This window comes from Hypanus sabinus, chromosome 3, assembly GCF_030144855.1.
Source record: "Hypanus sabinus isolate sHypSab1 chromosome 3, sHypSab1.hap1, whole genome shotgun sequence".
Lineage (NCBI taxonomy): Eukaryota > Metazoa > Chordata > Chondrichthyes > Myliobatiformes > Dasyatidae > Hypanus > Hypanus sabinus.
This window is the reverse complement of record NC_082708.1, coordinates 191,141,411-191,162,694: the sequence shown is the minus strand read 5'-3', so window position 1 is coordinate 191,162,694 and position 21,284 is coordinate 191,141,411. Positions and strand designations below refer to the sequence as shown.

General features: G+C 51.8%; 2 protein-coding genes across 4 annotated transcripts in view; one reads left to right on the top strand and one right to left on the bottom strand.

Annotated features, from left to right (window-relative positions):
• LOC132392007 (uncharacterized protein C2orf81) overlaps window positions 1–15,256 on the bottom strand; it is a 29,032-nt gene extending 13,776 nt beyond the window's left edge. Inside the window, exons 1-2 of the mRNA XM_059965898.1 lie at window positions 15,145–15,256; window positions 4,347–4,582 (exon numbers count right to left, since the gene is read on the bottom strand). Coding sequence (XP_059821881.1) covers window positions 4,347–4,582; window positions 15,145–15,241 — 333 coding nt within the window. The 5' untranslated portion in view covers window positions 15,242–15,256. The remainder of the gene's footprint in view (window positions 1–4,346; window positions 4,583–15,144) is intronic.
• The window catches only part of wdr54 (WD repeat domain 54), a 49,628-nt gene continuing 43,181 nt past the window's right edge, over window positions 14,838–21,284 (top strand). The window contains exons 1-4 of one of the 3 annotated variants that reach the window (XM_059965901.1): window positions 14,866–14,911; window positions 15,813–15,850; window positions 15,994–16,033; window positions 21,013–21,238. In XM_059965901.1, coding sequence (XP_059821884.1) covers window positions 21,014–21,238 — 225 coding nt within the window. In that variant the 5' untranslated portion in view covers window positions 14,866–14,911; window positions 15,813–15,850; window positions 15,994–16,033; window position 21,013. Of the gene's footprint in view, window positions 14,912–15,812; window positions 16,034–21,012; window positions 21,239–21,284 lie in introns of all 3 variants that reach the window. The other 2 variants (XM_059965900.1, XM_059965902.1) reach the window with 2 other exon arrangements.

The following is a 21,284-nucleotide window of genomic DNA, read 5'->3' as shown; positions in this document are numbered from 1 at the left end:
GAGATCTTTAGAGATGTTAAAATCCAGGTTTAAAGTGACAAAGGAGAGATTTGAATTAGTTTTTTATCACACACAGTGATGGATGTCTGAGACATACTTCCAGGAGTAATCGTGGAATTACACACAATGGTAGTTTTTGAGACACCTAGACAGGCACATGAATGGAAAGACATGGGTCACATACACGTAAATGGGTTGAGTTCAGTTTGGCATTGTGGACAGCACAAGGGCCCGTTCCTATGCTGCACTCTTCTGTGTTCACAAGCTGCCGGAGGACAGAATGGATAGGGACAGATTTCTTTTCTTTGGAGCGCCAGAGTCTGAGGGGGACATAAAGTTATAGAAAAGTGTAGCACAGAAAGAAGCCATTCATGTCGGTCCATTTAAACCGCTGACTCCCATCAACCTGCACTGGTACCATAGCCCTCCAGATCACTACCATCCATGTACATATCCAAACCTCTCTTCAACATCACATCCGCCACTTCTACTGGCAGCTTATTCCACACACCCATGACCCTCTGAGTGAAGTTTTCCCCTCGTTGTCCCCTTAAACTTCTCACCTTTCACCCTTAACCCATGACCTCTAGTTGTAGTGCCACCTGACCTCAGTAGAAAAAGCCTCCTTGCATTTACCCTATCTACACGCTAATAATCTTGTATACCCCAATCAAATCTCCTCTCAATCTCCAAGGAATAAAGTGCTAACCTAGTCAATATTTCCTTATAACTCAGGTCCTCCAGACCCAGCAACATCTATGTAAATTTTCAACTCCAAATTAGGTCTCAGCAACATCTTATACAATTTTAACATAACATCCCAACTCCCGTACACAGTACTTTGATTTATGAAGGCTAGTGTGCCAAATCCTTTCTTTTTGACATGACAGAGGTGTACAAAATCATGAGGATATAGAGGATAGGCAAAGGTTCCAAACTGGAGGACATAAATTCAGAGTAAGGAGTGGGATGTAGCTGGACTTGGGAGCCTGAGTTACAAGGAGAGGGACTTGATTCCCTGGAATGTAAGAGATTAGGGGTGACCTGATGGAGCTACATGAGATCATGAGCATCACAGATAGGTGAAAAGACAGTCTTTTTCCCAGGGAGGGGATGCTAAAAACAAATCAACACAGCTTTAAGATCAAGGGGAGAGATTCAATAGGAACATCAAGGGCAGCTTCTTCATGCAAAGGGTGGGATGAGCTGACAGGAATCGTAGTTGAGGTAGCCATATTACCAACGTTTAAAAGCCATCTAGATTAGAGATGGCCATGGTGGATTTAAAATATGGAAGAAAACATTGAACGCAAGTGGGTCAGGGGCAGTGGAAGCAGACAGATAATTATCTTTGTTCCTGCCATGTGCTTGGAGATGGAGGCTGCCATTTTGTTTTACATCCTCTATTTTGTGAGATGGAGTTGCTTTCCCCTCTGTGTTTTAAAGTACGACACAATGATGTTCCAGGTAATCTGCTGGACTGAAGATTATTTCCAAATAAGAAGTTATTTGTGAGGTGTCTGTGATAATAACATAACACGCAGGTTTGTGAATGTTGGGCTTGGAGGCAGATCTGGTTACTGAAGAGAACAAACAACCATAAATTACCAACTGTCACTTGCTGGGAAGAGGTCTATAAATGGATGCTGGTCTGGAGCAGATCCAATAAAAAGGTGTTCAAAAAGATCAATCGGATGACCTACAGCCAATGACACTGGACTGAAATATTTGAATTGGTAAGGAATGAGTATGAAAGTGGAAATTTCGAATGTGCTATCAGCGATAAATCTCTCGAGACCCACCATCACAAGGAAGAACCCCCATGGGCGAAGAAAGGATCGATCATCTGGACAGTGGAGATCCCCCATTTCAGTGTAATCAATGGGAAAAGTGAGCATTGGTACAGAGGGAACAGTGGAATTCACGTTCTAAGCTGTTGGCCCAGGGTCAACATACTTACATTGTTGTTTGTACAGAGACAATAAAGTGTGAGCGACAATTATTTACGAGTTGCGTAGATAATCCCCTAAACTTGTTCCACTGATGAACAGCCTTTTCTATTAGTGAATACTGAAGTAAAGTATTTCTGCTATTTCCTCTGGTTCCAAACACACTTCCCCACTGTCACACTTGATAGGTCCTATTCTTTCACATTTTATTCTCTTGCTCTTCACGTACTTGTAGAATGCTTTGGGGTTTTCCTTAATCCTGCCCGCCAAGGGCTTCTCATGGCCCCTTCTGGTGCTCCTAATTTCCTTCTTAAGCTCCTTCCTGTTAGCCTTATAATCTTCTAGTTCTCTAACATTACCTAGCTCTCTGAGCCTTTTGTAAGGTTTTCTTTTCTTCTTGACTAGATTTATTACAGCCTTTGTACACCACGGTTCCTGTACCCTACCATAACTTCCCTGTCTCATTGCAACGTACCGACACAGAACTCCACACAAATATCCCCTGAACATTTGCCATATTTCTTCCGTAATTTTCCCTGAGAACATCTGTTTCCAATTTAAACTTCCAATTTCCTGCCTGATAGCTTCATAATTCCCCTTACTCCAATTAAAGGTTTTCTAACTTGTCTGTTCCTATCTCTCTCCAATGCTATTGTAAAGGAGACAGAATTATGATCACTATTTCCAAAATGCTCCCCCACTGAGAGATCTGACGCCTGACCAGATTCATTTCCCAATACCAGATCAAGTACAGCCTCTCCTTTTGTAGACTTATCTACATATTGTAGATATTGTAGGCATATCTACATGTCAAGAAACCTTCCTGGACACTCCTAACAAACTCCACCCCATCTAAACCTCTCACTCTAGGAAGATGCCATTCAAAATTTGGGAAATTAAAATCTCCCATCACAACAACCCTGTTATTATTACACCTTTCCAGGATCTGTTTCCCTATCTGCTCCTCGATAGCCCATTATTGGGTGGCCTATAAAACACACCTAGTAAAGTAATTGACCATTTCCTGTTCCTAACTTCCACCCACAGAGACTCCGTAGACAATCCCTCCATGGCATCCACCTTTTCTGCAGTCATGACACTATCTCACGCCCCCACCTCTTTTGCCTCCCTCCCTGTCCTTTCTGAAACATCTAAAACCTGAAGTAATCATTCCTGTCCCTGAGCCATCCAAGTCTCTGTAATGGCCACCACATCATAGCTCCAAGTGCTGATCCACGCTCGAAGCTCATTTGCTTTGTTCACAACACTCCTTGTGTTAAAATAGACACATCTCAAATCTTTGGTCTGAGTGCGTCCCTTCTCTATCACCTGCCTGTTCTCCCTCTCACACTGTCTACAAGCTTTCTCTATTTGTGAGACAACCTCCTCTTCCCCAGTCTCTTCAGTTCGGTTCCCAACCCCCAACTATTCTAGCTTAAACTCACTCCAGTAGCTTGAGCAAGTGCAACCCGTCCTGTTTGTACAGGTCACACCTGCCCTGAAAGAGGTCTCAATGATCCAGAAATCTGAATCCCTGCCCCCTGCTCCAATCCCTCAGCTACGCATTTATCCTCCACCTCATTCTATTCCTATTCTCACTGTCGTGTGGCACAGGCAGTAATCCCGATATTTCTCCTTTTGCAGTCCTGCTTCTCAACTTCCTTCTTAACTCCCTGTTGTCTTTTTTCAGGACCTCTTCCCTTTTCCTACCTACGTCATTGGTACCAATATGTACCACGACCTCTGGGTGTTCTCCCTCCCACCGCAGGATATCTTGGACGCGATTGGAAACATCCCGGACCCTGGCACCTGGGAGGCAAACTACCATCCGAGTTTCTTTCCTGCGTCCACAGAATCGCTCGCCTGACCCCCTGACTATAGAGCCCCATATCACTACTGCCTTCCTCTTCCTTTCCCTACCCTTCTGAGCCACAGGGCCAGACTCTGTGCCAGAGGCATGGCCACTGTCGCTTCCCCCAGGTAGGCTGTTGCCCCCCCAACAGTACTCAAACAGGAGTACTTATTGTCAAGGGGTACAGCCACTGGGGTACTGTCTAGTATCTAACTCTTCCCCTTCCCCCTCCTGACTGTGACCCACTTCTCTGTCTCCCGTGGCCCCGGTGTGACCACCTGCCTGTAACTCCTCTCTATCACCTCCTCGCTCTCCCTGACCAGGCGAAGGTCATCGAGCTGCAGCTCCAGTTCCCTAACACGGAGCCTTAGGAGCTGCAGCTCAACATACCGGGAGCAGAGATGGCCGTCCGGGAGGCTGGGAGACTCCAGGACTCCAGATTTGGTATGTCACCATAGACTCTGATAAATTTCTACGTAGAGAACATTCTAACTGGATGCAACATCATCTGGTTTTCAGGCACCAATGGAGCACTGCATCCTTACCTGATTCTCAATGTAAATTCTGAAGCACTGGTCCAGAGTTTGGCTGATGATGTCCTCGATGATGTTCATCACACTGTTCTCACCATCTTCGGCTGCCACCAAAGCCTGCCAGTCATTCTCTGTGAAGCGGCCGGGCACGAGCTCCACCAGGGCAGCCACAGGAGTGGGGGCAGGAACAAATGCAGCCCGGCTCTTATCAGAACGGGACTTCGGCATTGCCGATCGCGACATGATTCCTTGGTGTCAAAGTAAGGCAGAGATCAAACACCTTACCACGGATCACAGGGCTTTGGCACAGAGTTCTGGTCGCCCTGACCAACCGGGAGTGAGGGGGGAGGAGGGATTACCCCATTCTGCAGGACCTGGGAGTCACCGATTAGGCCAGCATTTGATTGCTTGTCCCTAGCTACCCAGCAGAAGGAGGTAGTAAGCTGCAGCCTCTGAGGTGTGGGGTACACTCACAGTGCTATCAGTGAGGGAGCTCCAGTATTCTGACTCAGTGATGATGGAACAGTGTGGTCTGTCCAAACTGGGGTGGCGTGCGGCTAGGAGGAAGAACACACGCAAGAGGCAGAAATTCATGGATCTCCTCACACCAATGGGGGAAACTGAGGGATCCAATATTCTGGTGGGCTACGAGACCTCCTCTCCCTGAGGAACCCTGAGACCGATGGATCTCCTCACTCTTGGGGGAGAGTGAGATCTTCCCTGCTCTGGTAGTCTGAGGGATCTCCTCACTCTTGGGGGAGATACAGAGGGATCTCTTCACACTTGGGGGAGAGATTGAGGGATCTCCTCACTCTTGGGGGAGAGTGAGATCTTCCCTGCTCTGGTAGTCTGAGGGATCTCCTCACTTTTGGGGGAGAGAGATTGAGAGATCTCCTCACTCCTGGGGGTGAGACCAAGGGATCTCTTCACTCTTGGGGGAGAGTGAGATATTCCCTGCTCTGGTAGTCTGAGGGATCTCCTCACTCTTGAGGGAGAGTCAGAGGGATCTCCTCACTCTTGGGGGAGAGACCGAGGGATCTATTCACGGGGGAGAGATTGAGGGGGACTCCTCACTCTTGGGGGAGAGACCGAGGGATCTCTTCACTCTTGGGGGACAGATTGAGGGGGACTCCTCACTCTTGGGGGAGAGACCGAGGGATCTCCACAGGGGACAGATTGAGGGGAACCTCACTCTTGGGGGAGAGACCGAGGGATCTCCACGGGGGACAGATTGAGGGGAACTCCTCTTGGGGGAGAGACCGAGGGATCTCTTCACTCTTGGGGGACAGATTGAGGGGGACTCCTCACTCTTGGAGGAGAGACTGAGGGATCTCTTCACTCGGGGGAGAGATTGAGGGGGACTCCTCACTCTTGAGGGAGAGTCAGAGGGATCTCCTCACTCTTGGGGAAGAGACCAAGGGATCTCCACTCTTGGGGGACAGATTGAGGGGGACTCCTCACTTTTGGGGGAGAGACCGAGGGATCTCTTCACTCGGGGAAGAGATTGAGGGGGACTCCTTACTCTTGGGGGAGAGATTGAGGGGGACTCCTCACTCTTGGGGGAGAGATTGAGGGGGACTCCTCACTCTTGGGGGAGAGCGAGGGATCTCTTCACGGGGGACAGATTGAGGGGGACTCCTCACTCTTGGGGAGAGATTGAGGGGGACTCCTCACTCTTGGGGGAGAGATTGAGGGGGACTCCTCACTCTTGGGGGAGAGACCGAGGGATCTCTTCACTCGGGGGACAGATTGAGGGGGACTCCTCACTCTTGGGGGAGAGCGAGGGATCTCTTCACTCGGGGGACAGATTGAGGGGGACTCCTCACTCTTGGGGGAGAGATTGAGGGGGACTCCTCACTCTTGGGGGAGAGATTGAGGGGGACTCCTCACTCTTGGGGGAGAGCGAGGGATCTCTTCACTCGGGGGACAGATTGAGGGGGACTCCTCACTCTTGTGGGAGAGATTGAGGGGGACTCCTCACTCTTGGGGGAGAGATTGAGGGGGACTCCTCACTCTTGGGGGAGAGACCGAGGGATCTCTTCACTCGGGGGACAGATTGAGGGGGACTCCTCACTCTTGGGGGAGAGATTGAGGGGGACTCCTCACTCTTGGGGGAGAGCGAGGGATCTCTTCACTCGGGGGACAGATTGAGGGGGACTCCTCACTCTTGGGGGAGAGATTGAGGGGGACTCCTCACTCTTGGGGGAGAGATTGAGGGGGACTCCTCACTCTTGGGGGAGAGACCGAGGGATCTCTTCACTCGGGGGACAGATTGAGGGGGACTCCTCACTCTTGGGGGAGAGCGAGGGATCTCTTCACTCGGGGGACAGATTGAGGGGGACTCCTCACTCTTGGGGGAGAGATTGAGGGGGACTCCTCACTCTTGGGGGAGAGACCGAGGGATCTCTTCACTCGGGGGACAGATTGAGGGGGACTCCTCTCGGGGGAGACAGCGAGGGATCTCTTCACTCGGGGGACATATTGAGGGGGACTCCTCACTCTTGGGGGAGAGCGAGGGATCTCTTCACTCGGGGGACAGATTGAGGGGGACTCCTCACTCCTGGGGGAGAGATTGAGGGGGACTCCTCACTCTTGGGGGAGAGACCGAGGGATCTCTTCACTCGGGGGACAGATTGAGGGGGACTCCTCACGGGGGAGACAGCGAGGGATCTCTTCACTCGGGGGACAGATTGAGGGGGACTCCTCACTCTTGGGGGAGAACGAGGGATCTCTTCACTCGGGGGAGAGATTGAGGGGGACTCCTCACTCTTGGGGGAGAGATTGAGGGGGACTCCTCACTCTTGGGGGAGAGATTGAGGGGGACTCCTCACTCTTGGGGGAGAGACCGAGGGATCTCTTCACTCGGGGGACAGATTGAGGGGGACTCCTCACTCTTGGGGGAGAGACCGAGGGATCTCTTCACTCGGGGGACAGATTGTGGGGGACTCCTCACTCTTGGGGGAGAGACCGAGGGATCTCCACTCGGGGGACAGATTGAGGGGGACTCCTCACTCTTGGGGGAGAGACCGAGGGATCTCTTCACTCGGGGGACAGATTGAGGGGGACTCCTCACTCTTGGGGGAGAGATTGAGGGGGACTCCTCACTCTTGGGGGAGAGACCGAGGGATCTCTTCACTCGGGGGACAGATTGTGGGGGACTCCTCACTCTTGGGGGAGAGACCGAGGGATCTCTTCACTCGGGGAAGAGATTGAGGGGGACTCCTTACTCTTGGGGGAGAGATTGAGGGGGACTCCTCACTCTTGGGGGAGAGATTGAGGGGGACTCCTCACTCTTGGGGGAGAGCGAGGGATCTCTTCACGGGGGACAGATTGAGGGGGACTCCTCACTCTTGGGGGAGAGATTGAGGGGGACTCCTCACTCTTGGGGGAGAGATTGAGGGGGACTCCTCACTCTTGGGGGAGAGACCGAGGGATCTCTTCACTCGGGGGACAGATTGAGGGGGACTCCTCACTCTTGGGGGAGAGCGAGGGATCTCTTCACTCGGGGGACAGATTGAGGGGGACTCCTCACTCTTGGGGGAGAGATTGAGGGGGACTCCTCACTCTTGGGGGAGAGATTGAGGGGGACTCCTCACTCTTGTGGGAGAGCGAGGGATCTCTTCACTCGGGGGACAGATTGAGGGGGACTCCTCTCTCTTGGGGGAGAGATTGAGGGGGACTCCTCACTCTTGGGGGAGAGATTGAGGGGGACTCCTCACTCTTGGGGGAGAGACCGAGGGATCTCTTCACTCGGGGGACAGATTGAGGGGGACTCCTCACTCTTGGGGGAGAGATTGAGGGGGACTCCTCACTCTTGGGGGAGAGCGAGGGATCTCCACTCGGGGGACAGATTGAGGGGGACTCCTCACTCTTGGGGGAGAGATTGAGGGGGACTCCTCACTCTTGGGGGAGAGATTGAGGGGGACTCCTCACTCTTGGGGGAGAGACCGAGGGATCTCTTCACTCGGGGGACAGATTGAGGGGGACTCCTCACTCTTGGGGGAGAGCGAGGGATCTCTTCACTCGGGGGACAGATTGAGGGGGACTCCTCACTCTTGGGGGAGAGATTGAGGGGGACTCCTCACTCTTGGGGGAGAGACCGAGGGATCTCTTCACTCGGGGGACAGATTGAGGGGGACTCCTCACGGGGGAGACAGCGAGGGATCTCTTCACTCGGGGGACAGATTGAGGGGGACTCCTCACTCTTGGGGGAGAGACCGAGGGATCTCTTCACTCGGGGGACAGATTGAGGGGGACTCCTCACTCTTGGGGGAGAACGAGGGATCTCTTCACTCGGGGGAGAGATTGAGGGGGACTCCTCACTCTTGGGGGAGAGATTGAGGGGGACTCCTCACTCTTGGGGGAGAGATTGAGGGGGACTCCTCACTCTTGGGGGAGAGACCGAGGGATCTCTTCACTCGGGGGACAGATTGAGGGGGACTCCTCACTCTTGGGGGAGAGACCGAGGGATCTCTTCACTCGGGGGACAGATTGTGGGGGACTCCTCACTCTTGGGGGAGAGACCGAGGGATCTCTTCACTCGGGGGACAGATTGAGGGGGACTCCTCACTCTTGGGGGAGAGACCGAGGGATCTCCACTCGGGGGACAGATTGAGGGGGACTCCTCACTCTTGGGGGAGAGACCGAGGGATCTCTTCATTCGGGGGACAGATTGAGGGGGACTCCTCACTCTTGGGGGAGAGACCGAGGGATCTCTTCACTCGGGGGACAGATTGAGGGGGACTCCTCACTCTTGGGGGTGAGACCGAGGGATCTCTTCACTCGGGGGACAGATTGAGGGGGACTCCTCACTCTTGGGGGAGAGACCGAGGGATCTCTTCACTCGGGGGACAGATTGAGGGGGACTCCTCACTCTTGGGGGACAGATTGAGGGGGACTCCTCACTCTTGGGGGAGAGACCGAGGGATCTCTTCACTCGGGGGACAGATTGAGGGGGACTCCTCACTCTTGGGGGAGAGATTGAGGGGGACTCCTCACTCTCGGGGGAGAGACCGAGGGATCTCTTCACTCGGGGGACAGATTGAGGGGGACTCCTCACTCTTGGGGGAGAGACCGAGGGATCTCTTCACTCGGGGGACAGATTGAGGGGGACTCCTCACTCTTGGGGGAGAGACCGAGGGATCTCTTCACTCGGGGGACAGATTGAGGGGGACTCCTCACTCTTGGGGGAGAGACCGAGGGATCTCTTCACTCGGGGGACAGATTGAGGGGTACTCCTCACTCTTGGGGGAGAGACCGAGGGATCTCTTCCCTCGTGGGACAGATTGAGGGGGACTCCTCACTCTTGGGGGAGAGACCGAGGGATCTCTTCACTCGGGGGACAGATTGAGGGGGACTCCTCACGGGGGAGACAGCGAGGGATCTCTTCACTCGGGGGACAGATTGAGGGGGACTCCTCACTCTTGTGGTAGAGACCGAGGGATCTCTTCACTCGGGGGATAGATTGAGGGGGACTCCTCACTCTTGGGGGTGAGACCGAGGGATATCTTCACTCGGGGGACAGATTGAGGGGGACTCCTCACTCTTGGGGGAGAGACCGAGGGATCTCTTCACTCGGGGGACAGATTGAGGGGGACTCCTCACTCTTGGGGGAGAGATTGAGGGGGACTCCTCACTCTTGGGGGAGAGACCGAGGGATCTCTTCACTCGGGGGACAGATTGAGGGGGACTCCTCACTCTTGGGGGAGAGACCGAGGGATCTCTTCACTCGGGGGACTCCTCACTCTTGGGGGAGAGACCGAGGGATCTCTTCACTCGGGGGGGGGGACAGATTGAGGGGGACTCCTCACTCTTGGGGGAGAGACCGAGGGATCTCTTCACTCGGGGGGGGGGGGGACAGATTGAGGGGGACTCCTCACTCTTGGGGGAGAGACCGAGGGATCTCTTCACTCGGGGGACAGATTGAGGGGGACTCCTCACTCTTGGGGGAGAGACCGAGGGATCTCCACTTGGGGGACAGATTGAGGGGGACTCCTCACTCGGGGGAGAGACCGAGGGATCTCTTCACTCGGGGGACAGATTGAGGGGGACTCCTCACTCTTGGGGGACAGATTGAGGGGGACTCCTCACTCTTGGGGGAGAGACCGAGGGATCTCTTCACTCGGGGGACAGATTGAGGGGGACTCCTCACTCTTGGGGGAGAGACCGAGGGATCTCTTCACTCGGGGGACAGATTGAGGGGGACTCCTCACTCTTGGGGGAGAGACCGAGGGATCTCTTCACTCGGGGGACAGATTGAGGGGGACTCCTCACTCTTGGGGGAGAGACCGAGGGATCTCTTCACTCGGGGGACAGATTGAGGGGGACTCCTCACGGGGGAGACAGCGAGGGATCTCTTCACTCGGGGGACAGATTGAGGGGGACTCCTCACTCTTGGGGGAGAGACCGAGGGATCTCTTCACTCGGGGGATAGATTGAGGGGGACTCCTCACTCTTGGGGGTGAGACCGAGGGATATCTTCACTCGGGGGACAGATTGAGGGGGACTCCTCACTCTTGGGGGAGAGACCGAGGGATCTCTTCACTCGGGGGACAGATTGAGGGGGACTCCTCACTCTTGGGGGACAGATTGAGGGGGACTCCTCACTCTTGGGGGAGAGACCGAGGGATCTCTTCACTCGGGGGACAGATTGAGGGGGACTCCTCACTCTTGGGGGAGAGATTGAGGGGGACTCCTCACTCTTGGGGGAGAGACCGAGGGATCTCTTCACTCGGGGGACAGATTGAGGGGGACTCCTCACTCTTGGGGGAGAGACCGAGGGATCTCTTCACTCGGGGGACAGATTGAGGGGGACTCCTCACTCTTGGGGGAGAGACCGAGGGATCTCTTCACTCGGGGGACTCCTCACTCTTGGGGGAGAGACCGAGGGATCTCCACTTGGGGGACAGATTGAGGGGGACTCCTCACTCGGGGGAGAGACCGAGGGATCTCTTCACTCGGGGGACAGATTGAGGGGGACTCCTCACTCTTGGGGGACAGATTGAGGGGGACTCCTCACTCTTGGGGGAGAGACCGAGGGATCTCTTCACTCGGGGGACAGATTGAGGGGGACTCCTCACTCTTGGGGGAGAGATTGAGGGGGACTCCTCACTCTCGGGGGAGAGACCGAGGGATCTCTTCACTCGGGGGACAGATTGAGGGGGACTCCTCACTCTTGGGGGAGAGACCGAGGGATCTCTTCCCTCGGGGGACAGATTGAGGGGGACTCCTCACTCTTGGGGGAGAGACCGAGGGATCTCTTCACTCGGGGGACAGATTGAGGGGGACTCCTCACTCTTGGGGGAGAGACCGAGGGATCTCTTCACTCGGGGGACAGATTGAGGGGTACTCCTCACTCTTGGGGGAGAGACCGAGGGATCTCTTCCCTCGTGGGACAGATTGAGGGGGACTCCTCACTCTTGGGGGAGAGACCGAGGGATCTCTTCACTCGGGGGACAGATTGAGGGGGACTCCTCACGGGGGAGACAGCGAGGGATCTCTTCACTCGGGGGACAGATTGAGGGGGACTCCTCACTCTTGTGGTAGAGACCGAGGGATCTCTTCACTCGGGGGATAGATTGAGGGGGACTCCTCACTCTTGGGGGTGAGACCGAGGGATATCTTCACTCGGGGGACAGATTGAGGGGGACTCCTCACTCTTGGGGGAGAGACCGAGGGATCTCTTCACTCGGGGGACAGATTGAGGGGGACTCCTCACTCTTGGGGGAGAGATTGAGGGGGACTCCTCACTCTTGGGGGAGAGACCGAGGGATCTCTTCACTCGGGGGACAGATTGAGGGGGACTCCTCACTCTTGGGGGAGAGACCGAGGGATCTCTTCACTCGGGGGACTCCTCACTCTTGGGGGAGAGACCGAGGGATCTCCACTTGGGGGACAGATTGAGGGGGACTCCTCACTCGGGGGAGAGACCGAGGGATCTCTTCACTCGGGGGACTCCTCACTCTTGGGGGAGAGACCGAGGGATCTCCACTCGGGGGACAGATTGAGGGGGACTCCTCACTCTTGGGGGAGAGACCGAGGGATCTCTTCACTCGGGGGACTCCTCACTCTTGGGGGAGAGACCGAGGGATCTCTTCACTCGGGGGGGGGGACAGATTGAGGGGGACTCCTCACTCTTGGGGGAGAGACCGAGGGATCTCTTCACTCGGGGGGGGGGGGACAGATTGAGGGGGACTCCTCACTCTTGGGGGAGAGACCGAGGGATCTCTTCACTCGGGGGACAGATTGAGGGGGACTCCTCACTCTTGGGGGAGAGACCGAGGGATCTCCACTTGGGGGACAGATTGAGGGGGACTCCTCACTCGGGGGAGAGACCGAGGGATCTCTTCACTCGGGGGACAGATTGAGGGGGACTCCTCACTCTTGGGGGACAGATTGAGGGGGACTCCTCACTCTTGGGGGAGAGACCGAGGGATCTCTTCACTCGGGGGACAGATTGAGGGGGACTCCTCACTCTTGGGGGAGAGACCGAGGGATCTCTTCACTCGGGGGACAGATTGAGGGGGACTCCTCACTCTTGGGGGAGAGACCGAGGGATCTCTTCACTCGGGGGACAGATTGAGGGGGACTCCTCACTCTTGGGGGAGAGACCGAGGGATCTCTTCACTCGGGGGACAGATTGAGGGGGACTCCTCACGGGGGAGACAGCGAGGGATCTCTTCACTCGGGGGACAGATTGAGGGGGACTCCTCACTCTTGGGGGAGAGACCGAGGGATCTCTTCACTCGGGGGATAGATTGAGGGGGACTCCTCACTCTTGGGGGTGAGACCGAGGGATATCTTCACTCGGGGGACAGATTGAGGGGGACTCCTCACTCTTGGGGGAGAGACCGAGGGATCTCTTCACTCGGGGGACAGATTGAGGGGGACTCCTCACTCTTGGGGGACAGATTGAGGGGGACTCCTCACTCTTGGGGGAGAGACCGAGGGATCTCTTCACTCGGGGGACAGATTGAGGGGGACTCCTCACTCTTGGGGGAGAGATTGAGGGGGACTCCTCACTCTTGGGGGAGAGACCGAGGGATCTCTTCACTCGGGGGACAGATTGAGGGGGACTCCTCACTCTTGGGGGAGAGACCGAGGGATCTCTTCACTCGGGGGACAGATTGAGGGGGACTCCTCACTCTTGGGGGAGAGACCGAGGGATCTCTTCACTCGGGGGACTCCTCACTCTTGGGGGAGAGACCGAGGGATCTCCACTTGGGGGACAGATTGAGGGGGACTCCTCACTCGGGGGAGAGACCGAGGGATCTCTTCACTCGGGGGACAGATTGAGGGGGACTCCTCACTCTTGGGGGAGAGACCGAGGGATCTCTTCACTCGGGGGACAGATTGAGGGGGACTCCTCACTCTTGGGGGAGAGACCGAGGGATCTCTTCACTCGGGGGGGGGCAGATTGAGGGGGACTCCTCACTCTTGGGGGAGAGACCGAGGGATCTCTTCACTCGGGGGGGGACAGATTGAGGGGGACTCCTCACTCTTGGGGGAGAGACCGAGGGATCTCTTCACTCGGGGGACAGATTGAGGGGGACTCCTCACTCTTGGGGGAGAGACCGAGGGATCTCTTCACTCGGGGGACAGATTGAGGGGGACTCCTCACTCTTGGGGGAGAGACCGAGGGATCTCTTCACTCGGGGGACAGATTGAGGGGGACTCCTCACTCTTGGGGGAGAGACCGAGGGATCTCCACTCGGGGGACAGATTGAGGGGGACTCCTCACTCTTGGGGGAGAGACCGAGGGATCTCTTCACTCGGGGGACAGATTGAGGGGGACTCCTCACTCTTGGGGGAGAGACCGAGGGATCTCTTCACTCTTGGGGGACAGATTGAGGGGGACTCCTCACTCTTGGGGGAGAGACCGAGGGATCTCTTCACTCTTGGGGGACAGATTGAGGGGGTCTCCTCACTCTTGGGGGAGAGACCGAGGGATCTCTTCACTCTTGGGGGACAGATTGAGGGGGACTCCTCACTCTTGGGGGAGAGACCGAGGGATCTCTTCACTCTTGGGGGACAGATTGAGGGGGACTCCTCACTCTTGGGGGAGAGACCGAGGGATCTCCACTCGGGGGACAGATTGAGGGGGACTCCTCACTCTTGGGGGAGAGACCGAGGGATCTCTTCACTCGGGGGACAGATTGAGGGGGACTCCTCACTCTTGGGGGAGAGACCGAGGGATCTCTTCACTCGGGGGACAGATTGAGGGGGACTCCTCACTCTTGGGGGAGAGACCGAGGGATCTCTTCACTCGGGGGACAGATTGAGGGGGTCTCCTCGCGAAGGGCAAGAGAAAGAGATAGACCGCGGGAAACCCCCTTTCCTCGGGAGGGTAAAACTCAGGGATCTCCTCACTCTGAGGGAAGGTGGGGGTCTCGCCCTCTCCTTCCCCGCCCACCCACCTCGCTCGTCGGCCTCCCGTCCTCTCTCACCCGGGGCTCGGCTCAGGACCGCGTCCGCCCGCCGTCTCTGGGCAACAGGCTCCGCCCGGGCCCCATGACGTCAGCACGCTGGTCTGACGTCGGACGGACGTTCCGGCGGCGGTGTCGGTCACCATGGAGGCGGTGAGTGAGGCCTCCGGAGTGGGGTGGAATTGGAGAGTGATTCTGTGTTAAAGGGCAGTGAGATGGACGGATTACAGGGGCATGAGTTCGAGTGAGGAGTGGTGGTAGGCGTCGGGAGGGAGGTGCGTGGTTTGGAGGGATGATGGAGTAGAGGGGGAGATGGTTAACCGGACCGCAGGTGGTGGGGCAGTTAGCAAGCCGGCAGTGAGCCCGAGGCTCCTGGAGAATCAAACCTTGCTCAGCCTTGTTCGATTCTGTTCTCTTTTGGCTTTTGAACAAACGTGTCTCCATGTCATCCAGGTAACCTGGTCTCTGGACAACCATAGACATCTACCTCCCCATGAGCCTCTACATTCAGCGCACCATTCTACCCAAGTCCAGCCATCTTCAATGGGATCCGAACACCAAATATATCTTTACCTTCCCTCCCCCCACTACCTGCTTTCCACAGGAAATCTCTGTGGCTGCTTTGTCCATCTGTCCGTCTGGTTCCTCTCCTCCTTCCCTATCTCCCATGGTCCATTCTCCTCTCCTATCAGATTCATTCTTATTCAACCCTGCTGCTTTTCCACCAATCACCTCCCAGCTTCGTACTTCATCCCTGCCTCCCCCAGCCACCTACGTTCCTCTTACCTGGTCACACCTCTCACTTGCCAGCTTGTATGCCTTCCACCTCCCTAAGTTCTTATTCCGGCATCTTCCCTATTCATTTGCAAGCCCGATGAAGGCTCTTGGCTTGAAGCATTGACTGTTTATTCATTTCCACGCTGCCAGACTTGCTGAGTGCCCCCAACTCTTTGTGTGTGATATTATGTCTGCTCCCACCACCCATTCTGCTCTCTGCAGCACAAACATGTTTTCTTACCTTCACATTCTAAATATTTTCTCTGTTTCTCCGCAGGTGTGACTGCACTTGCTGAAGGTCACCAGTACTTACAGGTGTTGTATCACATTTGACATATATTTCGTGACCCTAAGCAGCAGAACACATGAAGTATGTTTAACCTGATGTGTGGCTTGGTCTGTCCACGGATGCTGCTTAATTGGCTAGGTTCTTCCAGCATTTTCTGCTTCTGTTTCAGATTTCAGACTCTACAGTAATATTCGTTTGCCTGTACCAAGGTAACTGGTTTGTTATGTTTTTCATTTTATTTATAGCTACAGGGTGGAGCAGGTCCTTCTGGTCCACTGGGGGGGGGGGGGTGGAGGAGGTGTGTGTGTGTGTGTGTGTGTGTGTGTGTGTGTCTGTCTGTCTGTCTGTCTGTCTGTCTGTGTGGTTGGGTGTGTGTGTGTGTTATATATAACAACACAACAAAGGTTTAAGATCAGAATTTTCCTTGTAGATGAGCTGCCAACCATGACTGATAAGCCCCATCAGCCCAAAGTGACTGGTTTTAAGGTGTCAGTAACCCACCTTTGCCCTTCTCCTATCACTAGAAATGGTTCTGTCAGCTCACTAGCTAAATCACACTTGAAAACCAAGATCAGGACTTGGTTGTCAGTGGCTATTTGAGCCACACAGCATTGGGAGCATTTAATAGATAGTGGGAGCTTAACCCCACTACCCCTCTCCCTCCTCTCTCCTGGGCTATAACAACCTTGAGGAACCATAAGAACTGCAGTTAGAGATGGACGAATAAGGTGTAAAGGCCATGACAAGGTAGAGTGAGAGATCAAGAGTTCATTTTCAGCTTGTAAATGGTTCAAGAATCGGGTAACAGCTGGATCGAAACTATCCCTGAGCCTGGTGTCCATGCTGGCTGACTTCCCGATGCAGTGGGTAGTATGGGCAGTCTCTGTGGATGGGAGGTTGGTCTACAAGGTGGACGTGGCTTTGTTCACAACTCTGCAGTTTCTTGGACAGAACAGTTGTCATACCAAGTCAGGATAGGATTCTTTCTATGCTGCATCTGTTACGAACAAAATTGATGAGAAGCATTGAGGATGTGCTGGATTTTCTTTGCCTCCCAAGCAAGTAAAGGCATTGTTATGCTTTCTTTGCTATAATGTAATCTGTTTTTGAGATGATTCGAAGCTGAGCGGTGCTGTAAGCTGGTGGGGGATGCTGAGGGTATTTTGAAGAATACAGGGTAAGTGAATGGGCAAAGACTCGGGTGTGAGGATGTCCATTTTAGTCAAATGTGAACGACATTTTTTAAAAGGCGAGATTGATCTGTGCTAGTTTTTACAGAGAGCCGAATTTCCTTTAAATCATTGACAAACATTGACATTCCTTTAAATTATTGACATCTAAATCATTGACAAACGGGTTCTGCAGGATATTAGAAAGGACGTTGGGACAAAAATTTGTATTGCAAGAGGGTTTGAGTAAAAAGTAGGGGTATCTTAATCCAATCACACAGACCAGATGTGAACAATGCATACAGGGTTATTCTTACTGCCAGAAGGCTAAAAATAAAAGTTGAAATGCCGGGAAGTCACCAAAATTGATTCCTGATATGGCAAGTTTACTATTTGAGGAGAAAGTATCTATATGGTGTTGAACTTAGAAGAATAAGAGATTCAAGATTCTTTAATGTCATTTCCCATACACAAGTAAAGGAGAAGAAAGTAATTGTTACTCCACAAATGATGCAGCACCAATAAACATTAAAGATAAAGAACACAATAATAATAAAAATACAATAAATATAAATACATAAGATAGCTTATACAGTATACTTAGATTGTATTTCCATGAAGTGCTGCTAGGCATGAGGTGACAGTAACAGGAAATTATAAAGTAGTGATGGTTGGATGGGTTAGTGGCTGGAGGTGCTGATCAGCCTACTGCTTGAAGTGCCCATGAAATATACAAAATAGTGTGTGGCAGGGTAGCTGGGGAGCCTAATGTTAGAAAGTTTTTGACAAGAGCAGGCCATTCAGCCCAACAAAACTTGCCAAATTCCTATTCACATGGTGTGTTGAAATAACTATTGAATTTATATTTGAAAACCTCTAAGGTACTACTCTTAACTACACAACTAGGTAGCTTGTTCCATGTGGCCACAACCCGCTCTGTATAGAAATGCTCCCTGATGTTGGTCTGAAATCTCCCTTTAACCAGTCTCCATCTATGGCCCTGTGTCCTTGATGATGAAGCAGCAGCTGGTATCCACCTTATTTGTCCCCTTCTATAATGTCTTCTCTCATTCTACACCTACTTAGGCTAAAATGATTTAATTCTTTCAGTCTTTCTTCATAGCTCTTGCCCTGCAGACCTAAAATGAGTCTCATTGACCTTCTCTGAATTCCCTCCAGTGCCTCCTGGAGGAATTTAAGGTGGGGGGTTATATGGGAGGGAGGGCTTAAGGGTCAGCACAACATTGTGGGCTGAAGGGCCTGTACAGTGCTGTATTGTTCTATGTTCACATCTCTCACAAAATATAGAGACCAAAATTGTACACAGTACTCAAGTTGTGGCCTCACAAGCACATTATATAGCTTAAGGAGAATGTCTCTGGACTTGAACTCTACTGAGCACATTATATAGGCCTTCCTGATTGCTGCTGTGCATTGTGTAGATGTTGATAGTGATGAGTCTACCAGGTCACCCAGGTCCTTCTTATTAGCTGCAATTTCTAACTCAAGACCCCCCGCCACTGTATATTTATATCTACTATTTCTACTTCCTATATGTAATATTGTATATTTACTTTCATTAAATTTCATCTGTCATTTATCTGTCATATCTGAATTTTGTTTAGATCTAACTGTATTGATTCTACCGCCTGGTTGTTGTTAGCCCGCTCCCCCTCCCCCCTAATTTTATGTTATCTGCAAACTTAACTAGTTTATTCATTATGTGTTTATCCAAATCATTAATGTAAATTAAAAACAGAAGCGTCCCCAAAACTGATCCCTGCAGAACCCCACTTTTAACATCTTCAAGGCGTGAAAATGATCCTCTCATCATAACTCGTTATTTTCCGTTTTTGAGCCAATTCTCCTCACATTTGCACACCTTACCCTGAATCCCTACCTCCTGTAATTTGATTATTAACTTCTTGTGGGGTACCTTGTCAAAAGCCTTTTGAAAGTTCAAGTAAATTATATCAACTGCTCTATTGTTCTAAATTTTAGTTGCCTCATCATAGAAACCCAGCATATTAGTAAAAACATGATTTCCTCTTTCTGAACCCATGCTGGCTTTCTGCTAACATGCCTGTTCTTATCAGCTGCTTTTTCATCTCAATCTGTATGAATGTTTCCATTATCTTACCTATGATACACATTAAGCTTACTGGTCTATAGTTACCAGGGTCAGTGCAGTCACCCTTCTTATACCTGGGCAACATTACCACATTTCCAGTCCTTAGTGATTTCACCAGTCTTCACTGACTTTTGAAAAATAAATGTTAGGGGTTTGTATATGTAAACACAGACTTCTTTAAGTACCTTTTGATGTACGTTGTCTGGCACTGGAGATTCAATAATTTACAGCTTTTTCAGTGGAAACAGGATCTCACTTTCTAATACTGTATACCTAAGTCACTTAAAGCAACCATATTTTTCTCTATCGTTAGTGACATATTGCTAACATCTTCGCAGGTGACCAGCAAAATATGAGTTAAGAGTATCCACTATGTCCTGTGTCCTCTGCATAACCTATCACCCCACTATTATTCCTAATACACTTAACTTCCTCACATTTCTTTTACTACTAAAGTATTGAAGAAAATCTCAGGTCGCTTTTTAAATTTCCCTGCTGATCTCAGAGGCCGACTTTCACGCACTTGCGCAGTTGTGCCCCGTTCAAACCTCGCCTCTGCCTGTTCTCGCCGAAGCCTGATTGAGCCAAAGCCGACCCACTCTGCCTCAGTCCACTCCGATGATGGCCGCTGTATATGGCGGTTTTTTTTTCTTTTATCTTTGGGATTAAGAAAATTTTTTGGAATATTGAATGTTAAATGTTGATTTAATTGTAGATTTCAGTTCAAGAAAATTGATAAATAAATAGAAGAATTCTGGTGAATGGCAAGTGTAAGGGAATTTGCCCATAATGTTGAGCCAGTCTAGGTTATACATGCTACAAAATGATGTTAGCTTAATTGATATTGAAACGTGATGCATACTTGTGGAACATAGAACAGTGTAGCACAGGACCAGGCCCTTCAGCACACAGTGTTGGGCCAAACCAATTAGATTAGTAATCAAATGGCATTTCCTTTGAAATTACCCCTCTCATTTCAAATGCTTGCTCTCTGGTATTAGACATTTCAATCCTGGGAAAAGGTATTGTTTGTCTACTCTATGTATGCCTCCCATAATTTTATAAACCCCTCTCAGATCTCCCCTCAGTCTCCATTGCTCCAGAGAAAATAACCCAAGTTTGTCTAACCACTCGTTATAGCATATGCCCTCTAATCCAGGCAACCTCTTCTGCACCCTCTCCAAAATCTTGGCATCCTTCCTATGAAGAGGTGAGCAGAACTGTATTAAATACATAAGATGTGGCCCAAAGAGCTTTATAAAGCTGCAACATAATTTCCTGACTTTTGAACTCAAAAAGCAAACATGTTTCTTAATCATCCTATCAACCTGTGTAGCCATTTTCAGGGAGCTTGGAACATAGAGCCCAAGATCCCACTGCTCATCAACACTGTTGAGGGTTTTGCCCATAACAATGTACTGTTTCTTTACATTTTACCTACCAAGGTGCAACACTTCACATTTGGCCAGTTAAACTCCATCTTCCAATTCCCTGCCCATATCTGCAAATCATCTGTATCATACTTTTGACAGAAGATGTGGTTAACTCCCCAGAAGCTACTTGACTTGCTGAGTATATTCAACATTTTCTTTTGTTTCCAGTATCTGCATGGCTTTTGATTTTCTTGTCTTGGGGAAGGCTGAGCACAGACGAGTTGAGATGTCAGACTCTGGGCGTCGGATACCCTCCTTGTGTGTCCCTGTCTATTGAGATGACTGTAAGAGCAGTCAGGGTTTATCATGAAGAAATGAGGGAAGAAAAGTGCCAACATTAGACCAGCTAGTAGTGAATATGTGTGGAGGATGTGCTGGATAGCCCACACTTCTGCCATTGAAATAGCATACCCATAACTTCCTAACCCAAGGAGAATTCTTTTTTGTTGTTGTAGGATGTACAAGAAGGAGAAAGGTATACAGATTAAGAGCAGTGCATCTGCCCTTTATAACAACCTCAGCGTGTTGCCCATCACACACAAGAATCTCACCTACTTTGCTGTGATCCACGGTGGCCTGGTAAACATGGTGAGCGCCTCTGCTGATGGCCTGAACTTCTCTCACAGGCAGCTGCAGTCCAAGGAGGGAGGCATGGGACATGGCACCTCCTTAATCATGCAGGTAGGGTTGCACTGGTTAACCTGCTTGTACGATGGGCTGGGTGGTC